Source organism: Pseudorca crassidens, chromosome 7, assembly GCF_039906515.1.
Source record: "Pseudorca crassidens isolate mPseCra1 chromosome 7, mPseCra1.hap1, whole genome shotgun sequence".
Taxonomy (NCBI): domain Eukaryota; kingdom Metazoa; phylum Chordata; class Mammalia; order Artiodactyla; family Delphinidae; genus Pseudorca; species Pseudorca crassidens.
This window is the reverse complement of record NC_090302.1, coordinates 97,946,194-97,960,488: the sequence shown is the minus strand read 5'-3', so window position 1 is coordinate 97,960,488 and position 14,295 is coordinate 97,946,194. Positions and strand designations below refer to the sequence as shown.

Sequence of the window (14,295 nt, the reverse complement as noted above, 5' to 3'; positions counted from 1 at the left end):
TACATTAAATGAATTATAGAAATAATCAGCAATGTCATAAACGTGCAGCTATTACCATAAGCTTTATAACAATTGAAGTTAGTAACATTATGCTGTAAATTCTATAATATATGCCCCAAACACCTGAGCATATTGACTACAGGTAGGTCCCATTGTCCACAAGGTATGCAAAGGTCCCTTAAAACAAATCATAAAATTAACACAGCTAACATGATTATTAAAGTAAATATTAAAAATTAATATTAAATTGTATTTTCTTCTTAAAAATTTGGAATATTTATTCTTAGGGAATGGCGATTTTTTTCTGATTTGTACATCTCTTTAAAAGGCTGACAAAAGAAATTGGACTAATTAACATGTCCTTTACTTTTAGTAAAATTCAAAATAACTCTACTTGTTTTGCAGCTGTATTCAAAGTTTAGCATGTGGCCAGATAACACTTTCAAAGGCAGTGCAGTTCTCTTATCTAAATCTCACCATTTTTTTTTTCCTGTTATTACTGCAAGTGCAGTAGTTTACAATATAAGTGTAGTTTACAATATAAGATGAAATGTCTCTCTGACCACAGGAAGTACTGAGCCTCTGAGGTGGTCATGCTAAATGTGACAGACTTCTTCAAAAACATATCTTTGCTAAATGTGTGTATTCAAACTAGGTACTTGTGGAGAATGGGTAGGACACTTGGTCAGTAAGAGTTAAGGTGAAAACTTACATTTAATTAACTTCTAAATTATATTTACCTCCAAGGCCTCTCTCTGCAATCACACGGATAGCTTCTGCAATGTTACATCCTGGTTGGAAAGTGCCTCCGTTAGGATAAATGTCAACATGCCCTACTGGTTTCTGAATTCCAATACTTCGGCCAGGTGACCCTCTGGTGAAGGTGTGTAAGACATCTACAAAATCCGCATCATCTGGAGAAAGGCGACCTGGGGCTTCTGCATACTCAAAGTTGGGTCCAGCTGGATCTAGGCCTTAGTGGGAAAACAAAAAGTCCTCAGAGCTTTTTTAATTCCCATTAGTTTTAGTCTCCTCCAGTATCACCTTATCATTCCATTGTTCATCATTTGAATGTAAATGGCAGCCACATAGATTCTTATTAGCACCTCCTATTCTATAGTGACTGGATTTTTAAATTACTGAGATTCATAAAAGCAGCTTAACTCCTTCTCAAATAAAATTTGAGTTTCTCAAACTAGCCATTAAATAACAATTTTCACTCAGTATGACTTGATTCCCTTTTGTATCAATAAATTATTTCTGAGCCTGGTTAGAAGGCGTTTATATAGTGCTGGGCTCTTTCTTCCTCTCTACATAGGCCAAACAACCAATTGCTATTGGCCCAGATGACAAGACTCCTTTTTCCAAATGGCCTCTGGTGTTGGTCCTTTTTCATTTTTCCCAGTATTGATGTAAGAGGTGACATATGTGTGTGCAATAAACTATCAAAGCACAGAGCAGAGGGAGGAGGGAAATGGGTTTCTCAGAGACACCACTGGGCTCTCTGTGCTTAACTCTGCACCATTTCTCTTCTACTGCCATTAGATGGTAAGCTCATGAGAGCAAGCGTCTGTATTTTATCTTACTCCAGAAAAAGAGCCCTCCCATGAGATAACCAAATGGCCAGGTGTACCCAGAAGACTACCACTCACATATGGTTGTTTGACAAACAGTCTGATTCTCTTTCAGAAAATGACAGGCATCTCAAGTCTTTTGTTATAAGAAAACTGGCATTGCTTTCTTACCGGTAATTCTGTTGACCTTCTTATTGGTCAGACTTCCTGCAATGCCAGCAACATGGGCTCCAAGGCTATATCCCAAGAGATGCACATTGTCCAGAGGATAATTAAATTCATCCTTTGGAAGAAGAAAAGAAAAAGGTATTTGCTATTTTACAGTTCTTTGCAAAATATCACTGCTAAAAGAAATAAAAGTTTAATAGTATTCCCACCAAATAAATAAATAAATAAAATACATTGTTTTGAAAATATAGGCAATACTGAAAATTAATTCTACTTATTTTAATTTCTTGTTACAGATGAGAGGAACATATACTATAGTATTGAGATTTTCTCTTTCCTTAATAACATATTTAAATTAGAAAGTTTTCCCATACATCTGAAATAGAAATGTATGGAAACATGAATTTCCATACATCTGAAAATATATGTATATGTGTATATTTATATTTAGATATTTGTATATATATTGAATAGATACATACATATACAAATATATATTTAACTCATTATTCTCTACTCTAAATACCCTGCATCACTTTATTCTTTAAGGTTAGCCAAGCAATGACTTAAAATCAGAAAATATTACAGGGGAAAGGACCACAGACACGTTGAGTCCAGTCTCCTCATTCAACAGATGAGAAGTCTGAGGTCCAGGAAGGTGATCTGATTTGTCCAAATTCACTCTCCTGGTTAGCAAAAGAGTCAAGAAAAGAACTTTTATCTTTTAATGAGCAGCCAATAAACAGCTTATTTTTTACCTCCAAGCATCTGACTTAAATAATTTGGTCCTGTGAGAGTATTAGCTTCCTTTCAACCCCGAGATACTTTCCAAAGGTAATTTTCAGAGAATGGCCTCAGAGAGCCAGAGGGAGTAAAACTCCTGACTCTCAGCACCTCATATCCTACAGACTTTTCCTGCCATTTTTCCCTAGTTCATCTCCATCACTCCCTTAACCCTCAACAAAAATCTGGATCCTTAATCCACACTAAGGTATAAGTACTATTAATATTTTTGTCAAAGAGATTGATATTCTAACAGGTCAAACCCTGGATAAAATTTCCATGTGCCAGCCAACTGGGAGGGAAGGATTTGGGTGAACATGACATCTCCCCTCTGCCCTGAAATAACAAGCTTTTGTCCCTCCTGCCCACTTAGTTCTTGGTTTCAGCAAATCCATTCACCATGAAAATATCAAAGGACAGGGCAGGGCAGGACTACGCCTTATGGGCTTTATAGCTTTATCATTCTTATCATAATGACGCTTTTAGTCAGAAAATAATGTCCAGGCTTATTCTAAAGATATGAGTTGACCCAGAAAATATCTATATCTAAGTGAAAAAGAGCAACAACCAGTCATTAATTCAGCCGTAGCCAAGAGATCTGTTTTGGACATACAAGGCTCCTTCCCCCAGTCTTACCGCCATCCAGTTGATAAACTTGGCCACATCCTGTCCCACCAGTTTGGTGTACCCCGCAGACACAGGATAATGCTGCTGGGCCCGTGACAGCCAGTCCACCACGATAACGTTGGAGTCCGGTTCCCTCTTGTACAGGGCAGCCACGAGTTTTGGCACCCAACTCTCATACATTCCTGTCACCTGAAGAGGATGATACCAGCATCCTTAAAATATCCACCTACAACTTGTTATAGATATGTCAGCCCAATACACCTACATTAAATGGAAAAAAGAAACAAACCCATGGGAAGTCCATTGGCTCAGACACAAAACTCAAACCACAAGAGTATTCAGAGTCTTCTGCCTGACCCTTCTGAGGCAAATTTGTGTACCCCAAAGAAGGACTGTGTTGAGCTCAGGAATGGCAGACTGAGGTTTCAATTTTAAAAGCATATTTTATAAATTCAGTAAAACTTCAATAATTTATAGTATTAAAAGGAAAAATCAATCTGAATAAGTTAAAAATTTGCAGCAGAATTACAGACAATTTTAAAAGAAATTTAGTTAAAAAAAAAAAGAAATTTAGTTTAAATAATTTCAATTAGGCTAATAAGTTAATTGGGAGATGTGAATGCCCTTTATTCTTATAAAGGGTCATTTACATACAACATTTGATGTGATAATGAAAAAAATAGTTTTAAACATACTAATCTATTCCAACAGAAGATAACTTTGTTTAGCAATCTCTTCATACATAAGAAAATTATTAGTTTCAGTTCAGACTTTTTCACAATTCTCTCAAATTCTTATCACAGTGCAAATTAATGAGGCTTAATAATTGCATTTCCCAAATTATTAGATTGGTCCTGTTTTGGAGATAAGCAGATTGCCAACTGTAATTCTTTGCTTCTTGTGGATAAAAGCCCCCAAATTCAAAGTCAAAAGACTTATGCTATCAAAGAAGAGACATTGGACATCTTTGCAAAGATGCTTACTTTAAAATAATCGAAACACATTGAAAAACTACAGATGATAAAATTCCATGCCTTCCTGCCAGGAGCCTGTACACAGCAACAACCTACTTTAAATCCACAAATCTATCCACTCCTAATATTACCTGAGAGCAGATCATACTGTAGCCACAGTAAAGGTTACTCAACTATGTACTCGACAGGAAAAGATTCTGAAATCCATGTTTAAGGCAGCTTTTAAGGGGAAGCTCGTAAAACCTATATTCTTCTTAGAGTAATGCCAATAGACAAAAATAAGACTCTTGAATTCCCAAACCAAGGGACTTCATTTAAAACTTTGATCTTAGATGGTGGGTTCTTTTAAATCTATGCTTCCATTTTGTTTAGTCTATTTTCTAGGCTAAAACATTAAAACATGAGCTCTCTCTTCACTCCTGACACTAACTGCACAATTTTTAACCAAATTGTTGTGCTCTGTGGAAGGAAAAAGCAAGCCTGGGACTCAGGAGATCTTGGTTCCAATCCCAGCTCTTCCACTGATTACTTCTATGAACACAGGCACTGTGTTAACCTTACTAGGCTACCTATAAAACAAAGCGGTCAGAATCAGATGACCCGGAAGTTACTCTCCACCTCCAAAATTTCTTCTTGTGACCATTTTGGTTCCCAATCTACCTGCAGTGATCAAATGCCAGCTCTATAATCTATTTCCAGCATGAGGAGAAAACAAAAAAGAAAAAGCACATAGGTGATGTGAGCCCATTAGGAACATGTTTAAGTCTTCTTTGAACATGTCTCAGTGAGGCTGCTTCAAGCCTGAGTACAGCCTGGGTCTTTGGAGGAACCAGCTGGAATGCCCACCCAGCAAAAAAACCCTAAGGAATTGGTCCTGTCTCCCTTTCTCCTCTCTTAGAGGTTGAAGGCTGGCCACACTTTGCAGCTGCCTTTTGAGAGAGGATGATGTCATTTCTTCAGAATGCAATGTTAATCACTCCTCTCAGCCAGGGGTGAGGATATCCAACACCACAATGAGAACCCTGGACTTAAACACAAGCAGGTGGCCAAGCTCCAGGACAGCTGTGTCTGACTGCCTTCTGGCAGGTGTCCTGTGCACACTGCATGCTAAGCATTCTTTCAGGTTTGTCAGAGCTGCAGAACAAAGCTGCAGAACCTCCTCACTTCCCCTAGTCCTACGCCCTTGAGTCGCTGAGCAGCTTACCTCAGACACGGCAGGAAAATCTCATTTGCTCTCAGCCCCTGTTTTAAGTTTTTCTGTACTATCAGTGTTTCTAAATTAGGTAATCTGTCAAAGGGCAAGGAACCCAACATACTCCTACAGTGAATGATACTTTTAGTAACTGCCTAACAACCAATCTAATTCTTTCTTTTTTTAATTTAACATAAGACACTGCTATAAGTAACCCCAACAAAGGGGTGGAAAACAAGGACCCAACTTCTTCAATTCTGAAAAGGTATTATTTCCTAATTTTTTCTTCTGTGCTTCCTTAAATCAGTATCAATTTTTAAAGGCTTTGATTCTCAGGCATACAGCTGAACTTGAAGCTCTCCTTGCCACCTGCCCCAGGTGGTCCCACTGAACCAGCCAGGGAGTTGACTGAAATGGCTGAGATCGGTTATCCAGCACGGCTGGATGAGTTATAGCACATACCGACCAGCTCTGTACGATGAAACTCAGTCCCACAGCCAGTGGCCCAGCCTCTGAGCCCAGGCACTCAAAAAAGTCAGGACATATGATGTGAAGAATATAAGTGGGCTTATTGGGCAGTAGGGCTAATGATAGAAATTGGTGCTATCTACTGATACTAGGTGAGTCGTGTCATCTTAATGTGAGAAGGAAATGTTTTTCAAATATTCTTAAATTATAAAATTCTCTCAGGGATAAGATTGAGATGCCTGAGATATTCAATTTATTTCTGTCATATAAATGTTTATTAAGCTTAAACTTTTTTGAAAAGTATTAACAGCCAAGACTACATACAACTAGAATGTCTCTAAAATCACCAAAGATTATGTTTTCCTATTTAAACCTCTTAAAATATAAAAAGATCTATGTTAGGAATTTGAATATGTAATTTTATCATAAGATATGTAATTTACTGTGTTACCTCTAGTAAATAGATGTATTTTATTAAAATAAACATCCCTGTGAATTCTGTTACTAGTTGCCTTCATCTCTATAAAAGTTATAGCAATTGTCCTACACTGTCAATAACAAAGGCACTTATGTAGGAAAAGAAATCAGGACTGGAAGTATCAATCGTTAGCTAATTCATCTCATTAGAATTTAGTGTCTATTACCTTATTCACAAGCTCTGACACAATGGAAAGATATTATCTCTTTAACCATCAATTTTATATAAGTCCTTTTTAATAAACAGTAAAATATGCTCACTAAGGAATGAAAATATTGAAAACAAGCTAAAGTAGTTAAGTAAGAACTATACCATATAAAGTGACTAATTAGCATATCTATTCACATTCTTATCATGTCGCTGACAGTTCCCTGGCTAGCCCTCTTTAATCTCAAGTAAAGCTCCCAAAAGTTTACAACTGGAGAATGTTGAAAGTGGAGGGGCGTCTAGTCTAATCTCATTGTTTTACAGATTAGTAAACTGAGGCCCAGGGATGAGAGGTATCTGGATCCACATCACAGAGCTGGAGAATGGCAAAGCAGAACCAGAACCAGCACCTCCTCCCTCCACTCCAGCTCTCTCCTCCCCCTTACAGGTTATCTTCCTTAGGAAAGGACTTTGGCGAAGTGCTGGACAAATCAGGATCATGCCAGTTTTCCATTGTCTCCTCTAAATGGTAACCTATATTCTTCTCTGTACTTGAGCAAAGGCCCAGGGGAATGGCTGGTTCAAGGTCACAGCTAGGTACCGTGGTAAAATGAAGGCTGGCACTGTCCAGAGGAAGTACCTGTGAACCTTTGGCTTTAGATTCCTCAGTCCCCACCCCGAGCCAGAATTGTCTTTACTCAAGTTTTAAAGCAAAGCCATCACTGGGTTCCCATCACTGGGCTCCCAACAACTGGGGCAAGATAATCAGAATGCTTGGTTCATGCCACTCAGCTCCTTCCTAAGGAGCCTTTCTTACCGTCCAGCCGTGGAGCACCATAAAGGTTTTGCTGCTGTGGTTAAATTGACAGTTAGCCACAGATTCTGTCACTCCAGGAATGAGGTGGCAAGTGTCCTCAGCTGTGTCTTCGGGGGTCCTGAGAGCAAATTTACTTTCGATGTCTATAAAATCTTTTCCTCCTGTAATTCCTGAAAAGGAAAAATTGGATAAGAGCTTAATTAGACGGTTGTTTTACTTGCTGGACTGATATGTTTTAGATTCACAAGCAAAACACCACCAATGCTATTTTTATTTCTAAAGTTAAAAAAAAAAAACTGAATGTGGATTGAAAGAGAATGACTGATCCTCCAGCGGTGCTCAAAGTTGACAGAGACAGCCTTAAAATAACTGAGTTAAGTAATATTGACCTCTCCTGTGTCTTCCATCCTTTTCTTCAGCTCTTTTTCAGTCAAGGGGTGTGTGTGTGTGGTGTATACAGTTTCAAGTAAGACAACTTCTATTTGGGAATTCCTTAATTAACCTTCTCTCAAAATATGAATTTAAGTGAGTTAGCTGAGGTTATGCTGCCAATAGTGGGAGAGAGAGTAGGGACCAGAACCCAGGTCTCTTGGTTGTAGTTCTTCTAGAGAACACTGGCTCAGGGTGCTTCTGTTGTGTAGTTCCACTTACTTCATATATGATTTCACCCTCTTTAAATCTCTGATTACATCAAAAGATTGTCTTCCTGCAAAATATGATACAATAAGGTTTGTTTGAAGGAAGGTTGTTTCCTTTTCACTAGCATTAATTTTTTTAATTTTAGAAAGAAGAAAAGTTGGAAACATGGGGAAGTTTTTGTATGGAATCATTCCCACCAGCATGGCAAGATGCATCACTTTAAAATGTTTTTAAAAATCCTTTAGCGGGTTGTTCAGAAATATCTGTGCTATGTGTGAGTTATGGTTAATTCTTCCCCCCAGTATTTCTTTTCTCAATTTTGTCTCTACAGTCTTCCACACAAAGTCCTTGCCTAAAGTACTGTAGCAAAGGTGGTTTTGGAAAGAATCCACTTTGGTTCTTCATGGTTAATCCCAAAGTGAGTCAGTCAGGAGAGAAAGAGAACTTTGGCCTATTTTTTGACTCTCTGGACAATACTTCTGAATGTTGATAAATGTTCACAGGGTATTTGTAGGTAGTACATATAATATCACAGTGAACACTTTAAGTAAATTGTATTGCAAATAAAATCAAACTCTTTTATAAAGCAAGCACACCAAAGGGAAGTTATATTAAGAAGTTATCTAATTTCTGGTCAAGTAAAAAAGAAGTCAAAAAACCTATCCATTCACTACCAGAAGGTAGTAACTTATACATTTTAGATTTGGCTATTTAAAAGTTTCAAAAGGTAAATAACTAAGGTTGCTTAGAAATACTTCTAATTTCTTAATCTAAACCTTCTTCCTTTTCACAAAAGTTGAAAATCCATAATTTCAAATAACCTTGCAAAAGTCAGACCAAAAATTAAAATAAGAATGATATAGTACAGTGAAAGTACAGGCATTTGAATCAAACTTATCATACAACTTTCTGAGGACTGACCAGCATTCTCCTTTTTAATTATTTCCCCAAATTCCTTAAACAATAGTGTGGTTGTTTGCAAGTGATTCATTATATGTAACAAGTTGATCTCTGTCTCTCTCTCTCTCTCTCTCTCTCTCTCTCTCTCTCTCTCACACACACACACACACACACACACACACACACACCTCTAGCACCTAAACATACTAAGAAGATTTATTCAAATAAAAGACTGTGATAGACTATTGATATTTAAAGCTTTTTTTTCATTTCCATATAGTAAAATTTCACTTGAAATCCATTCATTAATCAAGAATATTCTCTGCCTCTCAACTCATTTGAAGATGTGGGTTTTCCTTTTCCTTCCTAACCAGAAAGCACTCTGGTGGCCTAATAATTTATCTGATGGTCGAAAAAAATTATAGATTTTTAATCTGATTCCACTTTCAGATTCTGCCCAAGAAGTTCTTTTACTGTTAGAAAGTGCTTTAGAAAATTGAAAACTAAATTAACTTTACCCTCTATATATTTGCTCTATATCAAATAACTCATGTTTCCTCTCATAACAGTCTTATTTTAACACGTTCGATCAGCAAGCTTTTTAAAGCAGAAATACTCTGAACAATCTGGCAGACAGATCTTGCCCACTACTTATTTGCCAAACTGATATTTAAGATTATTGCCTTGCATAACTCCAGAGGATACCAGTCACTTTTATTCTATTTTTTCCTAGAATTGTGCAACACTGTGGCTCTGGTATTGCTGGTGGTTTTGAAATCACTAAGAATATTCTTTGAAATTATTAGGGCAGGATTCCAGTTTCCCACAACCAACCTTTTCTGTTGGGTACGTCACTTGTAAAGAAAAATGATAGGAAATTCATACATTCTCAAGCAAATTTGTATTTGGAAACTTTTGTTTCACTTTTCGTGGAATTTTTTTTTTTCATTTTAAGTTACAGAAAACATAATGAAGCCTTTGACAAGAAAATAATACCACTCTATATGCCACGTGATGTTTTCAATTCTATGTTTGTTCTTTACATGAAATCATAAATGTTACTGGTGTTTAGTCAGTCTTTCCCTCTCTTTGGCGTTCTGACAGGTATTTCCACGCTACTGGTGTTTCCAACCCCTCAAGGATGTCTTGGCATTCTAAAGATGAGTGTGCTTTCCAAACATCCACCAGCCCTCACACAACTGACTTAGGCCAGGAAGAGTTAGGGAGAAGGATGGACCCTGATTTATGGGTCATCAATTCATTATGGGTCATTATGAGTATGTTTAGTTGACCTAATATATACACTGGGATTGCTCCTGGCTGGCAGATGAACTGATTTGACTCAACTGTTGCTAAAAAAATTATTGTTTTTCATACATGGAAATGATATTAGTGACTCTGCCCTTAGCCCTTTAAGGGGAGAAGGACCTTTTACCAGATCCCCTTAGAAATTAAAGCCACCTTAGAATAGTGTGTGTCAGGGGAGAGGTGCATAGGTTTAATCGTTTATAAGGGCCCCTATTCTGAATTTGGCTTCTCATATCAGTAACATCACACCATCAGACCTGTTCTTATCAAACACTAAGGGGAGAGATTTTGGGGCACCAGGAAAGTTACAAGTTAATGCATTTCTTGATATTATCTTTATCCCTAAATTCCTAAATAGATAGCTAAAAATCTATGTGTATAAACAAAGACAAGGAGTTATCTTAATATGGATAATAACTCACAGGAACGAAATTAGGCTGAGAAGTCAAAGCACTTTAAAGGTACATTTATAGAGGGTACATTATAGGAGGAACACTGAGCATCCCAGGAAAGAGACTCTAAAGGCAGTTCAGAGTTATCAGATAAATAAGATTAACATTTATGTGAAGACATGAGATACAAGAGCTCAATTATACTGCAATTCTCTTAGAAGTTTCTACTTCCTTTCTCTTTTTCTTTCCTCTCTCTCTCACACAAAAACACACACTCCTAAAGAACTTCATCAGTAATTCACCTCCTCTCTGAGGCTGATGGTCACAGTCATTGACAGCTTCTGTAGAATGCCAAAAAACAAGTGAAAAAAAACCAATGGGGGTGGGGTGGGGGGGTAATCAGTGCTGTTATCTGACTGAATTAATTGAGGTTTTCAGATATTCCAATGTAAACAATGTGCCTGACTTACCTAACAAGCTGATTTACTTTTCATTTTTATAGAAAAAAAGTGTTTGCTAAAATAGTGGTCGTAAAATGTGCAGCCCAATTTCTCTTCCCAGAATAAAGCAAAAAAGGAGGGCTGAGCTAAAAATACACTGCCTGAAAGAAAGTGAAAATTTCCCATTGTCAGTCTTCCCCAGTGCCTGACTCCCACCTTTCCATACAGCTATTCATCAGTCACTCTCTTGCTGAGCTCTGCTCCCCTTGCAGGTGGTACCTGCTACTTTGCTGTCATCACCCAACATGTTTAACTCAGATGTTAGCCTAGAAATTCACTATGGCCAGTCTAATAGAACTGCAGCTACTGAGCTCTTCAAATTTCCTAATGGGGCCACGCAGAGGCTGTAGTGCCTCCAAGAGCAAAGAGCTGAGGGCAGTGCCTGTGTCCTCATATTTTTCCTAGAAATCGAGAATGAATAAGTAAAGTCAGAGCCCAGAGGGGGTGCTGCTTGCCATTCCCTCACACTCGTACCTTTCTACTCTGAATTTCTTACATTCCTACCTAAATTCATTTGGAGGATAAAGGAGGCAGAAATCTGCTGTGTTGGGAGAGGCACAATATAAAGGGGAGGGGGGGAGGGGAGCAGTAGAGTGAGAGTGGGAGGGAAGGATGAGAAGGATTAATTTCAAGTCCACTTCAAAATGATTCCTCCCTTACAAAGCATTTACAGCCACGAAAAGCATGTGTTGATGAAAATCCAATCTAATTCATTAATCACTTGTATCCATTTACATCAAAGAGTAAAGAATTAGAGGGGTCTAAGAGAACGCTTTTTAGAATTTTTTATTTGAGTATAATTGCTTTACACTGTTGTGTTAGTTTCTGCTGTACAGCAAAGTCAATCAGTTATATGTATACATATACCCCCTTTTTTATTTTATTTTTTATTTATTTTTTTTTCATATACCCCCTTTTTTAGATTTCTCTTCCATCTAGGTCGCCACAGAGCATTGAGCAGACTTCCTTGTGCTACACAGTAGGTTCTCATCGGTTATCTATTTTATACATAGTAGTGTATATATGTCAATCCCAATCTCCCAATTCATCCCATCCCCACTTCCTCCCTTGGTATCCATAAGTTTGTTCTCTACATCTGGAGGGGTCTAAGAGAATTTTGAGTCTGGTCCAAACTCCTCATTTTAGAGTTGAGGAAGCAAAACCCAGAGAGGTGACCACTGACTAGCCCAGGAATTTAGGGTCCTGAATCTCTCAGGGAGTCTAGAAAAAACTCAATCTGTGGATGACACTTATTTGTGTGTGTTTTTTAGTCTAAGTAACATTACTCTGTAGTGTACTTTCTGAAATAAGAATTTGGAGTTTGTTCCAACCTTTTTCTTGGACCGTGTAAAACACTATCCAGCGCCACATGCTACTTCATGAGATGTTTAAGACTTTCTAATTGAACAACTTAGTGCTGAAATAAAACAAGCGTTTGGCAGCAACCAAAGTCAGAGACAAACTCGACTATAACGTGAACCACTGCAGACCGCGCCGCCTGAAAGCACAACCGAAGGACACCGCCCTAACTGCAAGTCCACCAAGGAAGAGAAAAGAAAACGTTGCCTCCTTGCATGACTTGCTTCAGTTGCCTTTTCAGTTGCTGCTGTGTGTTAACTGAACCAAGGTTCAAGTTACACAGGCTGCCTCTACTGTGGCAGGTCTCGGGCTGGGCGCTCACCTTCCCTGCAATAAAGAAATGCACATCCGGCCTCGAAGCCTCAACCCTGGTGAGAGGTAACTGGGGTTCAGCCAGTGGCCTCCCGGCGGCGCCCAAGAAACCCAAAGTGCTCGCGACCGCACCGCGGGGCAGGGCGCCCGGAGCCGAGCTCAGCTCGCAGGACGGTAAGGGTAGCCAAGTGCAAACCTGGCAACCCCCAAGTCAGCGGCCACAGACTGCTGGTCGTTCTGCCACGTTTTTCAGGAGGGTCAACCCTTCGCTAGGTTTGCTGGCCGCTAAGAAAAGCCGAGCGTACAAGAGTCGAAGTTAAACAGCTTCCCCGGCGCCCCAACTCTTGCAGGACGCTGCGTCCCCAGGACTCCGCGTCCCGCGTCCTCTCCTCCCACCTCCACGTGCAGAGCAAGAATGTCCTGTACTCCTAAGTGGCGGCCAACACCTCCCCCCGCGACCCGCGGCCACGGGCCAGCTTCTCCAGGAGAAGGGGCCACTTTCTAACCGCGCTCTCAATGACGGGGACTGAGCCGCGGCCAAGGCCAAGCCAGGGTCACCTTGGCTCCCTTGCCTTTCATTCCAGGCCCCCCCCTCACCCCGAGCGAAAAGGTTGCTGCAGGTCACCGCCATCTGAGCCCTTCCTCCCGCACCCCTGGTCCCGCCCCTCACACTCTCCCCCAGCTCCCTTCCCTGCTGAGCCCAGGCGGCCGGGAACTCAGCCTCAGCCAGAGTGGAGGGGACAGCGCGGGAACGCGGGAAAGAGAGAAAGGAGAAGTGGGAGCCGCCCCAGAGAGATCGGAGGAAAAATTCCCTCCGTGGCCCTCCCAGATCCCACCCCGGTGACCCTTTCTGGGGCAAGCGCTCGGGCTAGGAGAGTCCCCGGCGCGCATCGCAACCCCTTCCTACTTCCTCCTTCCCATCTTCACAACGTGTGCAAGTGGCCGCTGAGCAGATTCTGCAAGTGGAGGGGAGTGTGCGCGCAAAACTTACTGTCAGCGGTGGCCACCCCTCCGCGGGAGACGGTCAGACTCTGAAGCCACACGCTCAGAGCCACCAGAAGCAGGGCTTTGCTCTCCATCTCGGGGCGCGTCCCTCTGTGGGAGTTACAGGGCACCCGGCTGGAGCGGGGACAGACGGATGGACCGGCTGAGTCTGAGGCGGGAGCAGGCTGGAGCAGCAGTCTGGCGCAGGGCAAGTCACCCTTTAAAGAGGAGGCAGGACAGCTAGAAGTGGCAGGTTTCCTCGGAGGAGGAGGAGGAAGAGGAGGAGGAGAAATTGAGTCTGACACTGTTTCCACTCCACGGCTGCTTATGTGATTGGAAATATGCAAATAAACCTCATCACCTATTGGCTATAAAATCATAAGCTGGGGGGAGGGTCCTAAATTCACTTCCAAATAGTTGAGCAAATTGTAATGAGGATCAACCCTGCCAGCAAGAAGAGGGGGAAAGGGCAGAAAGGAAATTTTACTTTCTCTATGAGGCCTATTTGCTTTTCCTAAGGGGTCTGGCTCTCCTGGGTGCCTGGCACAAGCACCAAACACAGGTTTATGTGAAATAATCTGGAATCACCAGTTTTCCAAGGAAAGGAAGTTAAGTTGTTAAACTACCTTTGGTCAACACTGAAACCCACTCCTCTTTTGATGGATCCTGTTTG

The 14,295-nt window shown here is 40.4% G+C and overlaps 1 protein-coding gene across 1 annotated transcript in view; it reads right to left on the bottom strand.

Moving 5' to 3' along the window:
• The window catches only part of LPL (lipoprotein lipase), a 29,685-nt gene extending 15,750 nt beyond the window's left edge, over positions 1 to 13,935 (bottom strand). Inside the window, exons 1-5 of the mRNA XM_067745055.1 lie at positions 13,630 to 13,935; positions 7,229 to 7,398; positions 3,162 to 3,341; positions 1,746 to 1,857; positions 741 to 974 (exon numbers count right to left, since the gene is read on the bottom strand). Coding sequence (XP_067601156.1) covers positions 741 to 974; positions 1,746 to 1,857; positions 3,162 to 3,341; positions 7,229 to 7,398; positions 13,630 to 13,717 — 784 coding nt within the window. The 5' untranslated portion in view covers positions 13,718 to 13,935. The remainder of the gene's footprint in view (positions 1 to 740; positions 975 to 1,745; positions 1,858 to 3,161; positions 3,342 to 7,228; positions 7,399 to 13,629) is intronic.
• Between the last annotated feature and the right edge of the window lie 360 nt (positions 13,936 to 14,295).